The sequence below is a fragment of the Rhipicephalus sanguineus genome, chromosome 3 (genome assembly GCF_013339695.2).
Source record: "Rhipicephalus sanguineus isolate Rsan-2018 chromosome 3, BIME_Rsan_1.4, whole genome shotgun sequence".
Classification (NCBI taxonomy): domain Eukaryota; kingdom Metazoa; phylum Arthropoda; class Arachnida; order Ixodida; family Ixodidae; genus Rhipicephalus; species Rhipicephalus sanguineus.
This window is the reverse complement of record NC_051178.1, coordinates 155513326-155538225: the sequence shown is the minus strand read 5'-3', so window position 1 is coordinate 155538225 and position 24900 is coordinate 155513326. Positions and strand designations below refer to the sequence as shown.

At 46.6% G+C, this 24900-nt stretch overlaps 2 protein-coding genes across 2 annotated transcripts in view; both read left to right on the top strand.

The window, feature by feature from the left end:
• The window catches only part of LOC119387525 (uncharacterized), an 85009-nt gene extending 72106 nt beyond the window's left edge, over positions 1-12903 (top strand). Inside the window, exons 7-11 of the mRNA XM_049414190.1 lie at positions 3757-4173; positions 6613-6774; positions 7920-8057; positions 9295-9495; positions 12612-12903. Coding sequence (XP_049270147.1) covers positions 3757-4173; positions 6613-6774; positions 7920-8057; positions 9295-9495; positions 12612-12829 — 1136 coding nt within the window. The 3' untranslated portion in view covers positions 12830-12903. The remainder of the gene's footprint in view (positions 1-3756; positions 4174-6612; positions 6775-7919; positions 8058-9294; positions 9496-12611) is intronic.
• Positions 12904-17471: 4568 nt separating this feature from the next.
• Positions 17472-23999, top strand: LOC119387527 (thiosulfate sulfurtransferase/rhodanese-like domain-containing protein 3). Its single transcript, XM_037654940.2, has 4 exons — positions 17472-17794; positions 21453-21620; positions 22619-22781; positions 23805-23999. The coding sequence occupies exons 1-4, from the start codon at positions 17632-17634 to the stop codon at positions 23857-23859; spliced, it is 549 nt and encodes a 182-aa protein (XP_037510868.1). The 5' UTR covers positions 17472-17631; the 3' UTR covers positions 23860-23999.
• The last annotated feature ends 901 nt before the right edge of the window (positions 24000-24900 follow it).

Below are 24900 nucleotides of genomic sequence, written 5' to 3'. Positions count from 1 at the left end.
TGGATGGACAGAGGGGAGTTTTTGTTTACATCCATAGGGGAGCTTTTCCAGGTAAATATGGGAGTAAATTTTTATAACCATCAAAAAGAAAAAAAAATGCTTTTCGCTCTTTAATTAAATTAGCATCGCAACACGCAAACTGGATCACACGTACACAAACATGCACACAACGTTCGCAAAGTAATACAACACTCACACTGACAACAACTCACCACCAGCGCTTCACAACCAAACTTTGGTCACCGAGTATATATAGGCACCACATCTTGACCTCCAATGTGGCTCAGATGGGACACTTCTTTTCCCCGAAATTAAGCAACAAACATTCATGGCGTACGTGTAAATTTGTGATGAGCTTTTAGATACCACTGAGGCACACCTATCTTTTACTATAAACCCGCCTAACATTCAACGCCTTCTTAATTAGCGAATTTTGATTATCAGCTGGCACTCTGTCGCATGGGATGTATCCGCCTTAGCAGTACTGTGCGTGAGTCTGTAAAATGCACATAATCGTACACGAACCACGAGCGGCCGTGCACGAACGCTTCAGCGGCACACATTCACGAGCAACACCGGCGAAGAAATGCGTCGCCCCGCCGGTATACCGCGTTGTGGCCGACGGCGTCGCTAGGCCTCTCCCAGGAGTACGGCACGGCTATACGATGAACGACAGCTCGCGATCACAAAATACTTGCTGCTGTACAGTTTTCGTCGCCGTTTTTTTTACACACACACTGCCGCTATCCGAGTCCGCTGTCCGCGTTAGCTACGGAGCGATGCACTTACAACGAACGAGACGGCTCGTAGTCGCGGTTCCTGTTGTTCGCAGTACATCGGCGGTCGCACGTTGGTTCAGTCTGTCTCGTATCGGCGCTCGCCTTCTCGCTAGACGTTTGACAGCGGTGGTTGCATGGCGCAAAAGAGACAATTTAAGCTTATTCATTCCAGCAGCTTTTATTTTCTGTGAAACATATTCTCTGCTTCACCGGTGGCCGGTGCGAGCTCGTAGAACTCACCACGGCGACCGGTGTGGCGGTGCGAGTTCGCTACGTCGCCGGCTTGGTACCGACGACGTAGCGAAGCCTTCTTACCGCTTAGAAGTTGCAGCCGGTGAAACATCGTTTCGGTGACACTCCGAGAAGCAAGCGTTGCCGGTGGTTCGGAGCGAGCGCGTCGCCGGCGCAGCTCTCACACCGGCCGCCGGCCGGCTTGATGCCGACGACGTAGCGAAGCCTACTTCTTACTGCTTCGAAGTTTTAGTGGTTTTAGCCGGTGAAACCATAGAGCTAATATACTGACTCTAGAGGAAAAGCTGGGCCGCGAGACCTATAACCACAAGAACGCTGACATCTTGGAACGTTGTCATTCTTGCCATCACATATCAATCCTAAAGAAGCATCTGCACAATTAAAAACTTGCGGATATTGTTTTGTGTTTATTTTGAATACGTCTGCGAAAGAATACGACGGCTATTTATGCAATTTACTGCGCGCGGAAAGGAGCGTTTGCAGGCTAGTTAACTAGATGGCACCACCATATCAACACTCGCGAGTACGCGAGTGTGTGCTTGCGGCCGATTGCGCCGGTTTGCGCGTCGTGTTAAAGCCCCTGAAACTTCGTTCGCGACGTGTATCTCGTAGTTGTCATAGTGTCCCGTTGTGTGCGTTTCCTGTCGCCGCATACCACTCGACTTCATGTGACAGCCCTTTTTTCTTTCGAGCTGGAAACTTCAGTGCATCAGTGCAAACCAGGACGGACGGCAAAGAAGAGATGAGACAAGCCCTGAAAGTTATGTACGAACTAGTCGCAACCGATTTTTTTTTATACTTTTTAACGGCGATAAAGCTTCGTGGGCCGTGTAACTTTAGTTTCGATTGAAGCTTTCGGGAGATGTCTCACTCACATTCGCCGCTGCATGCTGCAATCGACATTTTTCTGCTTTACGGCTCTCTGCGCTGAAGTACGGCAGCAATGAGCTGAAAAAGAACGTGGATACAGGTGTCTCGCCATTGCAAGTCGAATCAGCGCGCGACCACGGCCTACGGACTTTGCTTCGAGCTGCGAATCTGTCGAGTGTCCTCTGTGCCAGCGAACGGAGAAACTTTGGTAGGTAGTGCCTAGTAAAAATTATGCACAAACAGGTGGAAATTTTAACTGTTAACCGGACCAGCTGCACAGACAACCGTACACTAACACGGCTTCACGCATCAAAACACAGCTGATGTTCTCTGAACAGCGCGTAGCTGGCTTAGGTTGGTAGATTAAAACTGATTACTACCGTCAAATATAGCGAGCGTCTCAGGGTCTGGCAATGCTGGCATCGATCGTTTTGTTCCATCATGGCGGAACCCATACGGTTATAGGTTTCAATGCATGGGCCCTATGGGGAGCTTTTCCTCTAGAGTCTGTATATTAACTCTATGGGTGAAACTCCAGAAACAACCCGCTGACGATCGCAACAGCTTACTTTTGTTACCGATGAAATTATTCTTCGCACTTCTTCGTAACTCGGCACGTTGAAGCGAGGTATCCGTGGCGTGTCGGAGGCTTGCACTCGTGTGCATGGGCATTGCCGCTTGACGGGAGAATAAACACGGGACAGCCAGCTCGATGTGTTCGCGGTCGGACGCTGGCGCGAGTTGAACTTGTCTCTGACCAGAACGGTTCAGTGGAGAAAATCGTCCTACACGTCTACACAAACCAACCGGCCGTTGCAAATCCTCGCTGCACTAACTTCGTTGTCTGTCGACAAATGCTCACACGGCGACCCACACAAGGCACTGGAGCTTCACACCGGCGTGCTACACGCACATTCACACACGCACGCACGTCACGACCAAAAATGGTTTTTAAAACTCCCATCGGGAGTTTTTAACCACGGCACGCTCGTCACGACCAAAAATACTTTTTAAACCTCCCATAGGGAGTTTCTAACCACGTGACCTAAAACTCCGTGGGGAGTTTAACAAGGTCATGTCGTTCATAAACTCCCTCATTAAGCAAGGGGCGTTTTTCGACGACATGCGCCGACTTCACTCCGCTACCACGGAGTAAATGATTGGGGCATGGGGGTTTTGGGGGCTCATGTGCTGGAAAAGCTCCCATCTCGGCTAATTTTTGTTTACAGTGTAGTATGACAAATAACCCAATATAACACACACATACAACCCAACAGACACAATGTACCGCGAATGCGGCATCGTTGACGTTCGACTCACCACGAGAGTCCGCGAGACCATAGGCGTGCGCGGGGGGGGCAAAGGTTCGTCGCAGCGCCCCCCCCCCCCTACTAAGTCAATGTATGGGGCAGATTTTGCCCCCCCCCCCTTCTTAGGGGACTAGAAGGGGCAATGTACGGGGCAGATTTTGCGCCCCCCCTCTTAGGTGATTAGGGGGGGCGGCCGCCCCCCCTGCACCCCCCCCCCTGTGTGCACGCCTATGCGCGAGACCGAGCCGCGGAATCGTCCTCACGGACCTCCCGCGAGAGACGACCGTCGGCTAGCGCGGCAAGCCCTGTTCCTCATGCGCCCGCGTAACCTCTCGCCTCCAGGGCGTCGCCACCGCGGGAACAGCGCCATCCCTCATACGGTGGCGAGTAAGCTAACCACGCCGGCCCGCCGGACGCGCGTGCGCCATGAGGCAAAAACGACTTCACAGGGAGTGATATAGCATACCCAAAAGCTTTGGAACGCTAAATTTCGTCAGTTCTGTTCCTAACTCGCCTTAACACCCTTCTGCCGCCCTTCCTCTCAGGTGACCGATGCCCTCGACCCCTGCTTGACCGGAACTTGCTCATGCGATCCAACTCGATCCGAGCCGAGTTCGCGTGCAGTCGAGGCCTGTTGCTGGGACCGCTGAGTGTGCGCTGCCAGAGCTTTCGGCGTTGGGACCTGGAACCACCCACGTGTTTTGTGGCCGAGGGCTGCCCTTCGTCGGTGCAGGGTGGCCAACAGGGATCCCGCTTTCCCTGCGTAGTGCCCGAGTTGCCGACAGCGGTCGAGGCGTTCGTCGACAACCGTCGCGTCGTGTCGGGCGACGCTGTCGCGCCGGGCGAGTCGATACGCTTCCACTGCGAACCCGTGGGCAGCTTCAAACTTCTGGGCGAAGCCCAGTTGACTTGCGTCGACGGGCGCTGGAGCGATAAGCCTCCGGTTTGCGCCGTCAGCAGCCGTAAGTCGGCCTATCTTATCTGGATGGTAGAGCCGAGGCATGGGCCTTCTTTCTGTTTTTTCAGTCCAGCATCTTGCCCCATAGTCAAAGGCGTGCGCACGGGAGGGTAGGGGGGGGGGGGGAGGGGAGTCTGTCCCATACTTTGACTTAATAGGAAGGAGGGCGCTGCGATGTACCTTCGCCTCCCCCCCCCCCCCCTTGAAGGGGAACCCTGCGCACGCCTATGCCCGTAGTATACCTGGGTATCTAAAACGAAAACGTCGGGTTTCTCTTCATTTAAAGAGACACTAAAGAGCAAAACGACTTTTCTCATAATATAAAGTACTCTTTCACGATACCAAAAACACCACGCTTGCTGCGAGAAGACGCTTAGTAAGCGAGAAAACGCGCAAAAACAAAATGTTGGTGGCGACGCCACCTTGAAGTTTCCGCACCATTCGCCGTGACGTCACATGTTTTTACTGCGCCTACTAGGGACTACGTAGTTTCTAATAGGTAAAAATGAAATACCTTGTCCTCTGAGGGGGCCATAGACTTAACAAACCAAGTTTGGGGTAATTTTGTTGAGCCAATGGCGCCGAAATACGATAAGTACACTTTGAAATCCTTGATGTCACGCGGGGAGATTTCCGCGCGAAATTTAAGAACGAAACTATGAACTTCATTTTCTCCTCTATTAATAAACCAATGATGGCGAAATTAACGACATTAGAGTCCTCAGAGCACAAGTGATCGATCTAGGCCGATTCATTGTTTCTCTTTAGTGTCCCTTTAAGAACTGAAGTACCCTATAGTCGGTTACAACCTAAGAATAAGTACAAGCTCCGCCCCAGTATACTGCGGCGCGCCTGTCATTCATCGGTGCAAGACAGTCGTGATTTGTGGCTTCCGTATTAACCATAAGCATTTTTCCGCTGCTTACATAAATACTACACGTATTATGAACTAAAAGTTTGTTGTCCCTAATTAAAAATTTTACGTTTGACTGAGCAGTGAACTAGGAATCTCTCCTGAAATTTGCCAGGATGTTCAAGTTCTCGACCGAAAAACTAGCGACACGAGCATGTGCCTTTATGGCAAAGTCACCTACTTGAAACATGCGAGACGTGCTTTACGTCACGTAAATAAGCAACGATAATTGGATCGGGCATTTGTGGAAATCCTCTCTGAATGGTGACGGCTGTGGGCGGAGCTCAGATTTGTTCTTAGGTTATTACCGACTGTAGTTTAAGATAACTCTTTGGATCTATGAAACAGCTCACACAGTTGTCTGTCTGTCTACTTGGCAGCTTGGATATTGACCATTTCCTCTCAAGGGACCATCTCCCAAGACCAATTATTCATTTTATATTATTATCGGTATCTGGCTGTAATGTCCCCAAGTCGCCGTTACCACTGGGATCAGGCACTCGGCTGGCTTGACGGAGATGGCTTGATTAACCAAGTTTTTCCCTTTTCACAAGACACGGAGAGAAGAGCATACATTCGTGTGCAAGAAAAATATTTAGACTACAGAGTAAGTCCGACATGGACTTCGATAACCATAGAGAACATGTCTATCAGGGTTAGAACTAGGTCACAAGCAGGGGTGCTAAAAAAATTGGAAGCATGTTACGCTCTCTGTAACACTTGAAGGCGAAAACCTGATGCCCATTTGGCGCTGCTTTAAGTTATACAATTGGGGCTTCTTGCAATACATAACGAGCCGCAGTGTGAGAGACACGCGTTAAATTACCTCGACGTTCTCAGACTATTGCAATGACGTCGTGTGATGACGTCACAAATTTTGCAAATGAGTTCTGTGGAATCCCGCAAGGTGGCGGAATGGTTACGAAAGGAATAATTGCTATCAAATGGTCATTGAATCAAACAGGTGGTTGTCAATTATCCCTTTCACGTCACAAATTTCGGATCTCTGTGACCTCGTGATGACCACGCACAGTGACGTCACCGCGCACCGCCATCAGTGACGTAGGTCATGTGGGTTTTTTGTACCACTTAATTCGCCTGCCGTGTTTCGCTCAAGGGGCCGCGCAACGAGACACTTAAGGTTCGCTCACACCTGCGATCAGCACCGGTCGCGCGACCATTTGCGACTGGCGACCAAAAAGCTACTCCGAGCGACCGATGTTCTTCACACCTGCTTGCGACATATACCCGTCGCCACACAGAATTCACGACTGCTTGCATTGAAATTGCCCCGTTAAATAAGCTGAAGTCCTGTTCCTGCATAGCTGATTCGTTCAGCGGTTTGCGACTGCAGTTGCGCGACTGAAAAATTGAGCAGCGAGCGACTGAGCTAAAACAGTCGCTTTGCGACCAAAGAGGCCATTAGCGAACCTTTGCGACTAACTTGGTCGCGCGACTGGCGCTAGTCGCATGTGTGAACAAGCCTTTCACACCTTAATAAGTAAACCCGCTGCTGTGTTCCTCGCGCAGCGCACACCCTGTCGGTGACGCTCAACTTCCCGCACGCCGTCGCTCCGGGCGGCGTTGTGCACGTGCTGCCCTACACAGAGGTCAACATGGTGTGCACCAGCAACGACCCGGGACTGCCGCCCCAGTGGAGCATGGAGGCCCAAGTCAACGCCACCGCCATTGGTAGTACATGAACCGCCCCTCGTTTCTTAAACAGATACAGCCACGGCCCATTGATATATACATCCAACCAAACCTATTAACATTAGGGGACACAGTTTATGCGATATTCCTACGTTTTACAGCTTCTCGGTAGCGCCTTTTAGTTACATCACCATATGAAAACAAACAAAGCAAGTTACACAACATTCACTAGCTGCATATATTAGTGACGATTGTAGAATGTATACCGAAGTTGCCGGCAGGAAATGCGGACTCATCCCAGTGAGCTAAAGTAAGAAGTTAACATTTGGGAACGCATACATGCCTAACCTAGAAGTTCGCAATAACCTCAGTATTCAATGACGAGTGAATGTGACAACAGGCGGGATTGGTTAAACCACTGGCGGATCCAGAGAGGTTCAGATGTCCTCACAACTCCTCCAACCCCACCCCTCCACCTCCCAGCCGCCTCCGCTCCTTAATCTTTGAGTTTATAAGCTGAGTATGGGTGTTGACACCCTCTACTCAGCTTTAAGTATAAGACATATCATAAGCTGAACCCCACCCCCCTCGAAGAAATTCTGTGACCACCCCTGGGTTGAACTCTCAATGCGATGACTAGCGGGATAGTTGGTGGTATGTGCCCCCGTAGTAGTATATGAACGAGATGACATGTCTGTATGAAGGTTATCATATAATGAAGCCAACGAAAGAATAGGGAGCGTTATTTGTCGTTTTTAATTACACGCGGCTACTCAAATTACACAACGAAGTCGATCCACCTCGCATGACTTGTCTCAAAGTTCGGCGTAAGCAGCTACTCGCTGACTGATTCGCATGAAATCTATTTCCACAATGCGTGGGATCCGCCAGGATTTTTTAATTGAAGCGTAGTAATTGTGAGGATAACGGTAAGTGAAAGTGCGCGAGACAACCTTACCGCCGGTGGGAACCGAACCGACAACCTACGCATACAGCACACAAATACATTATCCATATTTGTAAGCGATCTATGAAGAAGGAGTAGCACTATATAAAACTAACTGATAACTGCACACCCCGGGGAGGAGAGCCGGTGAGGTTTCCACATGTGTTGACGGCAGCTGCACTTTCGCCGTCTCCCGCGCATACGCATATAACAGCTGCTTCAATGCGCGCGCGCGCAGAAAACGCCGGCTACCGGCAATCGACGAGCCACCTGCGGTTCACGGCGCCCCACGCGGGCCTCGATGGGAGCTTCACCTGCCGATCGCACCCGCACAGCGGATGGGCCGAGACGCGCACCGTCCACATGCGCGTCAAGGGTGAGTGCGCGGGCTTTTTACGCGTGTGTTACTGCGCTAAGCACTTCAGTTACATGACCACATAAAAACAAATGTATTAGTGATCGTTGTACAATGTCCGAGTCCGTTTCGTGTTCTTGTCGTTATTCATTCACGTGCACCTTTGCAGCGCATCATTACCCTTCAGTAAGTACTTCGACAGCGTTCCATACAGTGACTTTAGCACGGAGGAAGGAAAAATATATACTTCGAAATGGCACCAGTGCGACGGTTCCTCGAGTACGTTATCTGGAGAGATTCAAGCACGTTACTGCTCCCGACATCTCTAAGGACCCTGCCCTCACATTGATCCAGGAAATATTTATTAACAATTAATGCGCGTGCTTGCTAACACAACCACTATCACTGACGCTATCCATAAATGGTAGTCTCCCGCTGACCGGAAGGGCAATGACACCACTGCTGCCTGCATAACTGCAATGCTCCGCTTTCGATCTTCACAGAAGGGACTACAGTGTTTTTCTACATCCTGATTTAGAATGTTGTAAGTGCGCGGCGTGAATTAAAGCGGAGGAGGAACTAAAAGGGACAACTGAGACAAGTGCTAATTGCCAACCAAACTTTATTTTCGAAAAGAGAAACCCTATATTTGCACGCCCTTGCCTTGCTCTACAGCATACTGATTTGCAGAAATATATACTCATTACTCAAACACTGTGAACACTTAGCCCGCATGCCGTTGCTATAGCTGTCTGGCGCGCGTGATTTCAGTGATAGTGAATGCCTACCTCAACTACTTATCTTCCTCTCCTCTCAGCAGGATTTGCGGTCCTTCCTTGCCTGAATTAATGGACTCCTGATAATTTCTCGTCCATTGATTCTGGCTTCTTGGAGTCAACGTGCGATAGTTTTGCACTTGCCTGAAACGGATAGAAATCCCAATGTAACAATCAGTGATCGCGTACTTAGTCTTTCTTTGCAATCATAAATGATTGTCTACCTTTTCTCTATTCCCCAGCGCAAACACAAGCTGAAGTTTGGTAGTGCTCTTGTGCACGCTTTGCTTTTGAGATTCGCGAGAACAGTACACGAAAATACAAGCTTTTGGAACCGCGAGTGTTTGTAACCTTCTAACAGCCAAGCGAAAGCGGTTATCAGAGAGCCTGCGAAAACTTAAGGGAGTCTGTATAGTGAGCACGCAGCGTAGAACCATGACCGAAAGTTCTGACGTCCATCGCGCGGTGATGCCACTTCGCAGACCGCATGTGTCCCGTGCTGACGCCTACGCGTGGCCTACGCATGCGCGCCAACTTCGACATGGCCGTGTTCGAGTGCGATCCACCTGGACAGTTGGTGGGCTCCGCGCTGCTCCAGTGCCAGCCCTTTGGGAACTGGGACTACCCCGTACCCCAGTGTCTACGACCGGGACGATTCGAGGACTGCCCTGTCCCCAGTCAGCGTGAGTATGTCCGTCCGCATGTTGCCGGTGCTCTTGCAGCAGCAAGGGAGCCGCTTCGCGCCAGCGTTACTAAATCATGATTGGCCGCGAGATCGAGCGGAGTCGCCGCCTGGCGGCTTCTGGCTGAACCGCGCCGAGTGTGGATTGCTCCATGCGTCGTCTGCTAGCCACGTTGTGTTTGCATGTGCGCGTACGTCATGCAGGCGGTTTGTTCGTTTGATGTAAAGAAGCATTTCGCCTTGATCGGCTGTATATGTACTGTAATAAGATCAGTGGGTGCACTTGTCGAGAGTGCTGTGTGTGGTCGTCGTACTCTCCGTTCACGACAGTCATATCAGTGTAGCTGCCGCTCTGTGGTACAAGCGCATTGCAAAGTACACTTGGCGTTGTCCTAAAGATGAGAAGTATTACATCTCATGTGAATATAGCCTTCTAGCGGCTCGGTGGTAAAAAAAAGGGCTCTCATGCACACGCGCGTTGTGGTTAGGTGTATAACTTCGGGACTGTCGTTTATAGGTTACGCGACGAGCTTTAGTTGTGTACGGTCCTGGTCCCACTACAGAGAAATATTTCTGTCAAGTGGCGTCTGGCACTTCGGTACTTCAATTGTCCCCTAAAAAGAACAGAAAATGGAATGACACGGAAATCGCAAAACTGAGTTGCCTTGCGCAATTTTAACTTGTGGTGAAATTCATACAAAAACACTCGTGTACTTAGATTAATGTACGTGTTAAAGAGCCCTGATGATCAGATTTAATCCAAACTACGTACTTTACATTTATGTCGTAGTAATTTCACGCGAAGCCGCATCTTTTTTTCTTTACATTATTTTGAGCGTTTGTGTTGCGTTGTTATAGACTGACGGAAGGCAGCGGACATTATTCGCATGAAAAAACGCACTTTGATCCCGTGAAATAACCGAGCCTTTGCTCCATTACCGCCGTGCAAGTAATCAATCGAAGAAAGTTCCGTGCTGTACGGTTACCTTTGTGTACTGTTACTGAATAAAAAAATCACAGCATATCCACGGAGTGAATGATGATGAGTGGGCGAAGCTGCGGAGGTTCATCGGTAAACCGTGAATCTTCCGTGAATTCTGCCCAGTACATCATCACCGACGTGAGATCGGGCGCTTTTATACTAAAGGTTCGATGAGTTATGACGACTTGCAGCGCACTTTAATTTTACATGTACGCTGTGAATTTTCATTGTTTAGAAAACCATTGCTTAGAAAACATCTGGCGTCTTTCGTTAAGCAGCTGGCTTCTTTTCGTTTTGCTTTAGAAACATCTGGCGTTCTTTCGTTTTGCTTTTACAAAACATCTGGCGTCTTTTGTTGGTTTATTTCATCAATCAACGGCGTTTTGAACAAAATTTTTATTGTTTAATCACGCACAGGAGAAATCTCACCAGGCACTACCTTGGAGGTAAAGAATGGCTGCTAATGGGAATGAGAGACAGAAGAAGTCGGCTTTTAGCTAACGCTGCGAATTTTTTATTGTTCAACAACGCACAGGAAAAATCTCCCACCGGCACCACCTTGCAGGTCAAAGCGTAAGACTGGTTACATACTACGCTACGAGGGACGAACGGGTGCCGCTATAAGGAGCTTCGCCCCTAAAACAAGCGTGTGCGTATTAAACATCTCCGTAGCGCTAAAGCGCTGTCAGCCACGTAGCTTTCATCAACTGTCTATCATTTCATGGAGAACTGAATAAGAAATGCGGACGTATATTTGAGCGTGCAGTGCACGAAGTGCTATTTGAACTCATCGTGCAAGAATACAGGCTTTCTTTTTGTTATGGGGTATCCATGCAGATGAGCAAGAAGTAAATACTTAATTCAGTCGCACTACAGCAGTGCGTAGTAGGTGGAACACAAGCTAAACATGGTCAAATAAAAAAACAAGAGAACTTCATCCATTGCGAAAACGCCGACGGTTGCCGAAGGCGAGCAACCCGTTCATTGGCAGAAGGCGCTTCTCTCACGAGTAATAGTAGCGTTCGGCGCGCTTCGTGCATTAATTCGGGAATGAAGAGTGCGCATTTTACCACAAAGCTGCAGTCAACGCATTTTCTTTGCCGAAAATCGGGTCAAATCGCTCACAATGAAGCGCTGTTGTGTCCGTTTGTATACGCGCCGACAACCGCCTATCCACACTAGCGCGACGACGGTGCTGCCACCTGTAGCCCGATCTCGCGGCGAATAGCAACACTGTTCTACAAGGCAAGTGGGACGCATTTGAGAAAACGTACCGCTAATCAGTGTAATCAACGTGACACAGACGTCCTTTTGAGCATCGTCTCTTCCTTCCGTGGTACTTCTCGCCAATGCTGTTAGCCATGTAATACTCTTAATTTAACATAGGTTCTACCAAGAGGAACGCCTCAATACTATCACACATAGGTTTGTACGTGTAAAATATTTGGAAATATTTTAAGTTACAGCTGGGACGTAAGTGTAGCGCGGTGAGTGACCCGGCCACTATTGATCTCTATTGTGTGATATTACGCATATATATTTTATTTGTACGGAAAGCGGCCACAAGGAGAGGTGTATTGGAGAAATAGGCATACACTGTAGAATGAAAGAGAAAGCGAAAAGCAAAGCAACGGGGAAAAAAAATACGGTCATTGACTTTGGTATACGTAAAGAACTACAACAGATATTACAAAACATGCGCCGACCATGACTCATTGGCAAGCGCAAGGCTCAGAGGAAGTGAGCGAATATAGAGTTCAAATTGAGGCTGAAGAAAATAGCTGTATACAGTATTTGTAGACACAACCTTAATGCGAACCAACAGACAATCAAGCCAAGGAAAGTATAGGGGAAGGTATTTGTATTAATTATGATATAAATGTCAAGGAATTGAAGTGGACGAAAAGACAACTTGCCGCCGGCAGAGACCGAACCGGCAACGTTCGAATAACGTGCCCGATGCGCGGCGGTCGTCCTCCCGTCCAGTATTTGTAGGCGTTCAGTAGGGGCTTGTGAGGATCGAGATCAAGATTACCAGAGCTGCGCATGAAGGACGGTTTAGCGAAGGTTAGGTGTCTTGTCTGGTTATAGAACGCTCCAAATACCTTTTTTTTTTTTTTGCACGCTGGATGCAGGACCCCGAGGAGGCGTCAAAGATCCAGGCGGCGTAGGTGGAGACGAGGAGGCGGCTGCTGGAGGCGGCATCAGTGGAGTTACCTGGCCCGAAGCAGGCGAAGTGGGCGAACCACCGGCCACGCCAGAGGACAGCCCGCCACTGCTCGGACAACGGAACGCCGCGCTCGTGTCGCCTTACCTCTCGCGTCTTCACCATGGGCATCTGCGCCCGCTGTAGAACCCGCTCGCACAAACGCATTTCCCAATAAAGAAAAACAGTCCATACACGTCACACCGTGATATTATCTCGTCTGTGTCTCTTCGAATGCATGGTCCCAATGAGAGAGGGCACTGCATGTTTCTGAAAGGCGACGGAAGCCAAACAGGAGAATGCAGGGAGGTTAACCATGCAGTTCAAAATAAGCAGTATGATACCCTACACTGGGGAAAGGGATGGGGGAGTTTGAAAGTTAGAAGAGTAAAGAAAAAGAGACAGTACACACATAATGCCACAGTCCGTCTGTCTTGTCCAATGTACGGTATCACTATCAGTTTACAGCCGCTCGTGCAAGTCTGTTGTCCTCAAAAACTTTAGCAATGCCTTCGTTGCCTTCATCGTCGATGACTTTGCATGGCGACATCAGTCTGTGGTGAGGGTGAGCTAGAGCGATTGTGAGCGATCGTCTCTGCACAGCGTAGCGAGCACAGTCACAGAAGATGTGCTGCAAGGTCTCCTCGATACCACAGTCACAACAAATAGCTTTGCCGGCCATTCCTATATGAAAAGAAAACGACTTCGTGAAAGCCACTCATAGCCATAGAGCAGGCATTGCAGACTGGCCTCTCTTCGGCGGCCGTGTCGGTTGGTCGTTCAGCGAGTGTGCTCTTGTTGAGATATAGACGAGCACGAAACAACACAATCCACAGATAAGGGTGCTTGCGTTATGGTTTTGTGTTTGTGTTCGACTTTTTTATTTTATTTATTTTAAATTTATGGACAACCCCCCCTCCCCACCTCCTCCCGGTGAACTAATGGAAAACACAATGGATCATATGCTTCGGTGAACCTAGGTGCTAGCACCATAAAAAAGGTAAAAATAAAAAAGCAAGCACATTGCACTTAATGGCTTCGTGGTTTCCGTTGACTGACAACTACCTTCGTCGCTCGCGTTTAGTCATTTCAATGCACGAGCTACACCACAAAGGCGTTTATCAAAGCTGGCTTCGCCACACCAACAGTCATAGTAGGAAGAAGCCCACTTCTACATCCATAAACGCCTTTATGAACTCGCTGTTGGGAGTCTAGAAAATTTCAACACAGAACGACCATCCCACAATTTCGAATAGTGAATACTTGAATCCATACGAATGGAAAAGCAAGAGCCGTTCAAACCGTATTCGAAATTTCAAAATACCGCCACTCGCTCTCTCTGTGCGAACGTGACCACCTTATCTGACTTAACAAACTTGATCGGGTAGAACACCGATAACGAAAATATAGTGTCGAGTGCTTTCGGTCTGTTGACGCTGAAACCGCCGATCGGCTCTTTCCGAGAGTGTCCGGCACCACATTTACGCTACAAAATGTCTAGCACGGTTTATAAGGAGAAATCACTTCATGAATTATTTACAGCCCTTCGCGGCTATTGCCGGACGTGCAACGACTATGTGGCGACTTTGAGCGTGAACAACTTCTCAAGTCGATTCAGTAGCTGCGTCACATAGCGACCAACTTCCTTCGTTTGAAACTGGATTCTTTAAAGAATTACTTTCCGGTGTGGCCACCTGAGTTGACTGCGTGTATATACATCACTCACAGTCGCTTCGTATTTCCGAAGCTACCGAGCGTCTAAACGAGAGCTAAACTGGTTTCTTACGACAGAGGAAAGAAGATGTGCCCCTTGGACGAGAGAATGGAGGAGGGGGAGGGGGGTGAGTGCACTTAGCCGGCAGCCTTATTTTGCTGATTTGTCTGCAGGCTGAGTACAAGTGAGCACGGCGGAAAATGTGGGAAACCAAACAAAAAAGATAGAGATATGACGAGAATAATAAAGATACCAGAAGACATCCTTATACAGCTGCTGATTTAATTGTCCCGTACACGTTCGGTAAGGCTTCAATTCGGGCTAGTTGCTGCGGCGTCTAGTGATCGAATGCGTGCAGTTTCAATCCACGCGTTTAACTGTGATGCGAAAGGACTTGAGCAACCAAGTAAAGACTCCGAAAATTGGGACGAGCAGGTTCTGTCGAGCATTACCAGCTATGACCGCTGGATAAAAACGCTGCTTCAATCCATACACAACGTGCAAACCATATGATTATGAGAGACGCTGTAATGGAGGGCTCCGGAAATTTCGACCGCCTGGGGTTCTAAAACCTAAATAGAAGCACACGGGCGTCTAGCATTTTCCCTCCATCGAAATACGGCCGCCGCAACCTTCGGGCCAGTAGTCAAGCACCATAACCACTAGACCACCGCGACGGGTAACCCCTAATAGCTATGAGAATTAAATTCAGTGCCTATGGAAAATAGCGTCAAACGGCTCGTTGGGACGCTCATGAGAAAAACGGAGCATTTGGTATAACAATGTTTCTCGAATATCTTTGCTAACATATTTAAAATGGCGCTTAATAATTTGTGTTAGTAAAATGGAAACTCAATTTCGCGAGTTTACTTAGTAGTAAGCAGAATTTTTGTTACTGAATACGCCAGGCGCGCCCAGAAAATTACATATTTGCTCTCAAGATCGCCTTTACATAACAGTAAATTCAAGTGGACTATAAGTATGTGAACAGTAGCTGAAATGACGCAGAAAGTTAAAAGCAAGAATAAAACAGAGAGCTTACCTTGGCAGTACGTTAAAGGCATATTTCAGTAAGCAAACCAGAAACAAAACTTGATAGAATCATATATAATGCACGGGATGGAAAAGAAGGGCAGCTAAGAAAGAACTTCTGCTAACAAATTAAGATTTTAAATCAAATTAAGATTTTAAAAACTCTTTGAATGAAAGAGAAAGACGCCAAGAAGGCGGTTATTATGTGAATGCTTGTTCTGTTAGATCCAGCATCGGTACCGGTGGTGCTATGGCTGTTGGAATATTATTTGCATATAAGTTAATCTTAGTGCATGTAAGTCAAACTTACATCCATGAGATCCTTCAAATCGCCGATGTGTGAAATCTACGAGACGCAAAGCAATCCCCCATGCTTTCATTCTTCAGACTTCGTAACGAAGCACCACGCAAGAGAAACTTCGATAATGACACCACAGTGGCATCAGAATGTGTGCGAAAGACGCCGCGGGCATTGGAGTACGCGGCACAAGACAGTTGCTAAGTGCCAAATGCCACTGTAGAGACATAATTAAAAAGAAAAAAAAGCGATAAAACAAAAGGTCGGCTGGCGTACGTTCGCGCGCTTGTCTATCGAGACGATGCGAGCGCCACCACGTGACTCTGCTCCCCCAATAGGGACGCTCACAGCTCATCACCTATCGTCGCTGGAAAACTCTGGTGGAAAGATAAATTAATCTCAAGGCCTTTAGTTTCATTTTGGTGACTTAGTGGCAGCGGTACCAGCTTGAGATGAGGCGTTCAGCCAACGTTTATTGTTTCGTACGGTGGTGGTGCGATCGCAGTATCTTGTATCTTAAGATACACGATACATTTTTCAATGTATCGGAAATACAGATACTGATACACGTTTTGCGAGACGTATCGCGATACAGATACAAGATACTCAAAGAGTATCTAAGATAGTATCTAAGATACATGTATCTTCGATACTGCCCAGCACTGCGTGAACATGGCCTGTTGCAGAGGCATGTTTCTTGTTTTCTTTTTTTTTTCGTAGCCCTTGTTCATTTGTTGACGCTTTTCTTTCCCTGCGGTGCAGGACAGCAAACCAGAGGCTTCCGGTTAACTTTTCCGCGTTCATCTCTCTTATTGCTCCCCCTTTTGAAAGATCCAAGTGCGTATAATATGGGTAAAGCCCCAACGCCCCGTTATCCTGTACAATGCTTGTATCCCTTCATCTTGCCTCTGATGCTGACGTAAACTGAGCAGTCTTTCCTTTTTTCCTGCAATGCGCACACTACAGATATCGAAAAAGAAAGCTAGTTCGCACATTGCACAATGTACGGTCGAGGCACAAAGCCCCTCCATCGCGTCTGTTTCCTCCTTGGCGGCGAACTAGAGCGGTATGGGTGGGCCTTCGCTAGAGGTAAAGGAAGCTTCCGATAACTTTATCAGAGTCTTCTTAATGTCTCGCAGTTCGCACATGGAGTTTATCAGAGTTTTCCTTCTCGCGCAATGTAACGAGGCGTTACGCAGCTTTTTTCTGAGTACATTTGTCAAGACAAAATACAACAGAACGTTTCTTTCCTTTTCAAGGGAATGCAGGTGTCGTGCACAAGGAACAGATTCCGCGCGTTAGCCACTTACCGACAGCGATGTGCGCCCGAAAATGGCGGCCGCCGTAGCAGACGACAACGCGTTGTCCTCACCCTGAGCGGAAATATTAAAAAAACAGCATCACTCATATCCGGTCATATGATTCATGACCAGTCAAAATGAAGATGGAAACCTGTGAGGACCGTGGCTGGCATAAGTCCGTGAACTATCCAAGATACACAGCCGATGGCAATTTTAGAGGAACCGGCAACGGTTGCAAACATACCCGGCCACCTCGTAGCACATGGTCTGAGACCGTGCGAGATACGCCACGCGGGTATAACGCGGGGCTTTTCAAGCGCGTCCTCGCAAGGTCGATGTACCGGCAGGGCCAAGCAGGGCCGGCTACGATTCCGCGCCCTTCCCCGGCTGATAAGATGTATAGCAAAGATAGCGCATAGCGCGCGGCGCGGCACGCAAGCCAGTCGCATTTGGTCGCAGCAGCCACTGCAACAGCGCTCCAGCGCTCTTCGTGAGCAAAAAAAGAATCAGCGAAGCGTGCTCCGCTGTTCATCGTGTGCGCCGCGTAGGAGAAGCTGACGAAGTGCTGGCAGAGCGGGCTACACAGTGCGCTACAAGGGCAGTCATGTTTTTCAAGCCTGTTTTGTCGGTGGTTCGATCGAATAGGGTCCCATGGCTTCTAGGACGGCGTCTCGCTGCTGCGCCGCTGGCGGGGTTTCATACGAAACAGATCGTCGTGCTCGAGGCGTGTGCTACGACTGCATGCCGCTCCACGCAGCTCGGTCCTTGTAAGTTATCGAATTGTTATGGAAACATCGCGAGCATGCGCCGATTGTTGGAACGAAATTGCGTCTTGCACGATTCCGCGGGACAGCCATCTCCCTCCTGCTAGATTAATTTGTTTCAGTTTATCGCACATTACCGGGGAGAACGGCAATACATTTTGCCGTTTATTTATTTTCTTTACTTTCCAACCAGGGCGCACCATGCTTACTTTCAGGTCCAACTTTATTTTCACGATAACTTTGACTACATAATTTAGCACATATTCTCAACTGCACCGAGAAACGATTCCCTGCGTTATTGAGTCAAAAGCTGGGCTGTAAGCCCGTGTAATGTCAATGTGACCGGGCGAGTGATTTTGTAAACAGCTAACTTGGGCTTCCTTCGCTGCGTCGGACTGCATTACGTGCTCTCGGACATTCCTATGCTCATGCCGCCGCACTGAAACTGTCATTGCTAGTTCCTCCTATTGGAAGAATTTTCAGTTAAAAAAAAAATAAAACACGTGCGGAGAGCTTCAGCGTATGAGGGTAATAGATATAATTCCCTGCCCTTGTTTTTCAGCGCTGCCCTTCAAACGAGTAGGAGTCGAAGCAAAAAATGCGGCGCTTGTTCCATCACGTTTCGTTGCCAGGAACGCCGGGATTGGGATAGAAATTACGCTGAAGTTACAGTTACTGCGTTTTTTGAATGGTCTGCTTTTTATCTTAGAAACTTTTGCATTGTGCAAAGATGATCAGTGTAAGGACAGCTTCTGATTAAATGTTATTGTAGGGAAACTGTTCTAAGGAAAATATAAGGAAATATGACAGTGAACAGGTATTAATACATCATATGATCATATCAAGCTCATTACAAAAAGTATGTTAAGGACCTGATCAAAGTAACAAGCTTACTGGCAGGCAACTGTTTAAATCTATAGGGGGATAAAGTGAGAATATGTTTTCTTCAGAGAAACAAACACGCTGCTAGTACTTCACCATTTCTCATGTTATTTCTTACGAAACAAGTTGTGTGTCAGCTGCAACTTTCTTCTTGTTTTAGCAGAAATCAATCATCAGAATATACATTTATGCCCGAACAGATAAATATATACAATATTTCAAGCAAGTCCCACTTGAAAACGTTTCGAAATAAGTTTTATTGGGCACAGCGTGTTTTATAAAACGCGTAGATGAAATGAAACGACGATGTGAAGTTTTTGAAATGGCCGAGCAGTGCTTCATGAGTTGGTTTTTTTTTCCAAGTAACACAATTTTAGGGAATAAAAGAAGCTGCGCACGAATAGCATATATTCTTACTGCACCGTTCATTGCTGCATGGTCAAGCCTACATACAACCATCTTTCTCGGAGCAGACTCGCAGTTCTTATGAACGTTTTTTTTTACCCTGCAGATTTTAACCTCAAGGCAATTATATTGTAGTAGGCATGAATGCAGTTATAAAGGCGGCCAAAACCCGCTGTGTGCAATTGTGTGCAGCAAGGTTTTTGTTTACACACACACCCTAGTGTTTTTCTTGTGCACTGCAAGTTGGCAAGCTTTTCAAGAAGCCTGCGTAAGCCTGTTAACCTTATTTTCTAGGAGCCTACGTAGCAATTAGTTGCTACAACAGTCCATTTGTAGCAACTAAGGAAACTGTAGTGCAGAAGCAGTACTACCTGATGCATAACACAATGTGCAAAGGAAGCTTAGTTTGAAGGTGCAGAATTTGGCATCAGAGTATTGTTTATGCATGGGAGACATATGCGCTGAACACAATCTAGTAGACTGTAAATATTCAAGGTTGTGCACGTTGCATATGCTGTGATGACATATGGCTACTTGAACATGGTTGTCATCTGACTGCACAACATGGAGCGATTGATGTTTTATGAAGAACTTCACGTGGCAAAAACATTTCAAGATGGGGTGCTTTGTCATTGCATATTCACACTGCACCTGATGCATGCAGCAGGCGTATCGGTAGGGCGATTATTGGGCAGGGGATACTTGAACAACCCTCAACACTTTTTTTTGTGAAGAAATTAGTGTTGTGCAGCATTCTTTTGTCACGAGATTAACTAACACTCAAATTCGAGCGAGTTTGTTCATACTCGTGTTTTGAGATGGAAATTTCTTTGTGTCCTTGTGTGCTTATTTTTATCCAGATTGTGCTGGATAAGGGTCAGTAATTAACTGTAGTTAACTGTGACATGTTGATAAAGGTTACGACAAAAAATTAAATAAGATTCTGGAGTTTAACAAATCTAAAGCTGCACAGTGGCTTATGAGGGATCATGTATCGGTGGGCTTCGGCAGTAGTTTTGACGGTGCCGTGCTCGTGCACTTGCATTCAAACCTAAGTATTTGAACATTTTTACGTTTTGTCCCAATTGAAACACGATTTTCAGGACTGAGATCAGTTTCTTAATAGTAAACGCAGTTTGTGCTATCAAGTTGTGCATAGTATAGTAGGCTTGCTCATCTGTGCTTAGGACAAGTAGAACAATAGTCATTGTGCTCGAGTTATGAGGGTGTTTGCTTCAACGACATGTTTCTGAGAACCCTGGCCATACAAGGGGGCAATGCTTCCTTGTTAAGTACAAACATGCTCCCTAAAGCAAGTATGACAGATAACATTTCTGGTATGCTTTTGGCTGAATCTTTCTTTGTGTAGTAGTGCCTGCAGATAGGAATGTGCTTTGAATTCAACCACGGGTACACTGATAGAGAGATTGGAAATGTTTTAAAGCATTGTGATACATCAAGTAAACCATATACTACGTATTTCAGTTGAGGTTGTGGTAATTTAAAGGCAATTTGTATGATACAAAATTTTCAGGCGAGATAACTTGCAAGATAGGTTTGTGTGGACACAAACACATCATCTATAAAATATCAATGGCTAACATAGCCTAAAACATATTTAAAATAAACTTTAAAGAGTTTGTCATGCAACCAAATGCAAAATGAAGCACATTGCGACATCGATATCACCTTGCTTTGAATGTAAATAACCAACAACCACCTGCATCATGAGTTTGAGTTGGCTGCCATACTGCTTTTCTGTGCTCACGTGGTTAGCTGTGTGTACAAAGAAACACCACTGGGTCCCCGCCTCTCTTGGCACTCCCTGAAACTTAAACTGCGATTGGGCACTATAAGAACGTCTCCAAATAATCAACCAATGCGTGTTCAAGCAAACAAGGTTTCCAGCTGTGACATGTAGGTCGTTAGCTACTTATTGCTACAGAAAAACCAATCTGTAAAATTTTTGTGTTGGTACTCCTTTAACTTTACATACTATATACAATTTTTTTTAAAACCATTATGAAAATAGCAAAATCTCAGAAGCTTTAAGGTGACGTTCACATGTGACATTTGTAACTTTTCATGCATTTGTCACTCCTCAGCTTTCTACTGAATCCTTTTTCTTGTTACACCATATCCTCTAAGTGACTAACATTGGATAAACAAGGAACACCTCAGCTCGTGCCAATGTTTTGTCAAGTCTCCATGTCGAAACATTGGCTTCAGGCCAAAGCTTCTCGTTCAGCTGCTGTCAATCACTCCACCTCCGTCCTTCTGTGAACCTCTTGTCTTGTTACCATTTCCTCAAACAATTTTTCCAAAAACAATTCTACTACATTTGTTTTCTAGCCACTGACATTCATTTCTGCAGGTATTGTGGGTTCTCGCCCTGTGTCAACATCGGGTGTCAACTTCCAGGATCTGAGCTATGAAGACCTGGAGGCTCTGCTGCAAGGCGGCGACATCCAATTGATAGACGTGCGCGAGCCTAGCGAGGTGGCTGCCTCCGGCAAAATTGGCAATGCCATCAACATTCCATGCAAGTAACCCTTGTCTGCTGCAAGTGTACTGGTTAGCATGGCATGGACTCGCGTTCAAGAGAAGCTTATTACCATGCCTAACCGTCAGAAAATAAAATAAAGTCTAAACAGTGAACATTCATCACATTAATCCGGTGGCATTAGAAGACCTTCCTCACACAATGGCTATTCCCGTCATGTTAATGGAACTGCCTTCTGTGGGCACTCCACAAACACTGGTCATATTAATTGCAGCTGAAATAATGTACATGAGAGCAGTAATGTCAAGGGGCAAGTGATGCAGTGTTAGCGGTGTTCCCAAATAGCAATGTTGGAAATATGGATCACCGTGTAACTTACCTTATAGCAGAATCACGTGAATGTAGAGAAGAGTTCCAATTCACCAATGTAACACGCATGTAGCATTCTTGTGAACGTGACAATGAATAACTGTATAGACTTCACTTAACATGAGGACAATTAATCTCTAGTGCTCACTATAATCAGAATGACTGTAGTCTATTCAAGCGGGGTCAGATAAGACAGTAGAGATGAATATGCACATGCTAACTCACAACATAGCATTGTCCTGTACAAAGAAAAGCAAGAAGTGTGCAGCACGTTGATTTCGTTTTGATAACCCTTATACAAAGCCTAATCTGCTGTTCCGTGGAATGCATTGTTAGCCAAATCAGCCATAGATAAGCACTGGTTACAGCCAAGTATGGTAATCTTGAGGTATTGCTCAAGTCCGTGCCACAGAGAAACAAACCCATAGAACAATAACCAAGTGAACCTAGTTAAAAGTAGTTGCCACTAACTGTAGATAAACATGCCTAATAGAGCTGTTGCGTACAATGTAAGCATGGCAGTAGTCATCATGATCAGTGCTTTACCCTTGTACTTCTGTGCCATTCGAATTATAGCTGATGGACTGGCACCTTGCTTTCCTGTAGTTGTAAAAAAAAAAAGTCAGCAATCGAGGAATTTCGATGAGCAAAATTTGTCACTTTTGCAGTGGGACAAGTGAAAGACGCCCTCCTGATGTCCGAAGAGGCCTTCCTGAAAACCTACAATGCGCAGAAGCCCCAAAGTTACGACCACAACATTGTGTTCTACGGCCTTGGCCCCATCAAGAGCCATGCAGCACTCAAGCTCGCTCACAAGGCTGGCTACGCACAGTACGTGTCATGTTTTCAAGAGTCATGACAACCAGGGAAATGCATGCATGTCACACGATGAAGTAGCAAGGATTCTTGTTCAGCCTTTCTGAGCGGGGCTACTACAAGGTGGCATAAATCTATATTCAGGGTGGTGGGGTACATCTGTCAATCACTTCAAGTCCAAATCCCTGAAACTGCATCTTGTTTTCCAAGTAATCAACAAATGGCTATTGATCGGCAGCGTTTTCTGACCATGCTGGAAAAGAGTCGCAGGGCCCCTTTAAGCATAAACAAGGAGGTACATCTGCTAAGAAATGTCGACCATTTCACGCGAAAGATGAAATAGCGCAGGGCACCTACTGGTATCTCCAGCTATCTATTTGTGGTTATGGCCCTCCTATGACTTTTTTTTTTCTTTGAAAAGGATGCCAGATGCCTAATTTTTTATAAAGTCTGCTACAAGGGCAGTCTGAATGCCACTTAAAAGTATGTGTGGTTGCTACCTCATGTCTTTTTTGTAATTACTTTGGTGACATCCTGTATCTGTTTTTAACACATATAAAGCAAACTTACAACTGTGATTGAAAATTAATTGCTTGCTTCACAAGTAGGACTAATGTCATTGTTGAATCATTAAGCTTGCTGAGCCTATATCATGTTACTAATGAATAGCTTTTGTTTTTTACAATTATTTTCATTGAAATCGTGTTCAATCAATTTGTTGTTATTAAAAGTGCTTTATTAAAGTGTTCTTTTAACAGTGATGCGTAATGTTAACCATGTATGATTTTGCGTAACAAAAAAAATTTAGTGTGCCTTTCCTGCTATAATCTCTGAATATATTATATTGGCAGTACTCATGAATAAATGAATACAGCAGAGCTAAGGTAAGATCTCACTGCAGAAGATGTGCTACTTAGACATAATGAAAACAACAAAAAATGAGTTCATAAAGTATGTGTAAAAACAATGCTCATTGAAGTGACTGATCTGAAATCTGAAAATGGTACGCAAAGTGCTGAGATAACTGTCTCCTTCCAGTGCCCGGGAGTACAGCGCTGGTTGGGAGGATTACAAGGCAAAGAAGGGCACATGATCACCACACTCGACCCCTGCACTCTCATTCCGGAAAAGTCCGCAGAAGTCACCTTAGGCCTTGCAAGGCAGTCTTCCAATGCCAGTCTTTACTGCATTATCGTACAGATAATTTTGTAATTGTCAATTTTTTACAATAAAACGAATTGTTTACTCGTTTTACGTGTCCTATCAGGAGATGGCACTTCTAGTGCATGCAATGAAAAATACTCGCTGGCCACTGAGGAGAACGCTATGGAGGCAAAGCATGTCATAGTGCTGTTCAAAACACACTTATCCCATCTTCGTTTGTATAAAGTGGCAACTGAAAAAGTTGGGGACATGTTATTTACAGCAGCACCCCAGTATTAACACTTCCAAAACTTCAGAATTCTGAAAATTATATGTCAAGCGCCCGCACCTCCAAAGTGCCAGCATCAGCCAAAATATTCACCCAAACCGCCTCTCATTTTTTTGTGCTGCCCTCTGCCATTTTGGTAGGGCTTTGGTAGGGGCCGGGATAACCAGTATTGCCAGAAGCAAAGCCTCCGAGACGTTGAGACGTTTTGTGACTTTTCCGCTAGGGGAGAGTGCATGCGCAGGGGTGCCATGAAAAAGGCGGATTGTTGCCGTTATGAGATTGCTAGGAGTGATCCGCTAGCTGCACGATGCACTCCTACACCGTCGTCAGGACAATCGAAGTCATTGAGTCGAGCCAGGAGCCGCAGCATTGCCTTGAAGCTTTACGTTGGCCGCCATCTTGGTTTTTGCTGCTTCGACTGGACAAGCGCCCATATCTAGAGAAACGCAATTTTCAGGTGAAAGTGGGGTGGGTGCTTCCGCGGCACTTTACGGTAGTTTTTTTTTTTTTTTCTTTGACCGTATTGGCTGCTACTTCTGGTTCAGACGTGCGAGACGCTGCCATGTATCGGCATCTAGCAGGCAGCTGTGGTACCTGCAAAAAGTGGCACACGGCCTCCGAGATTGTCTGCTGGTGCCGCTCGTGAAGTCGGCCAGTCCCTGTTACGCCCGCCTTCTGTGTTATTTGGCAACGACATTTCGA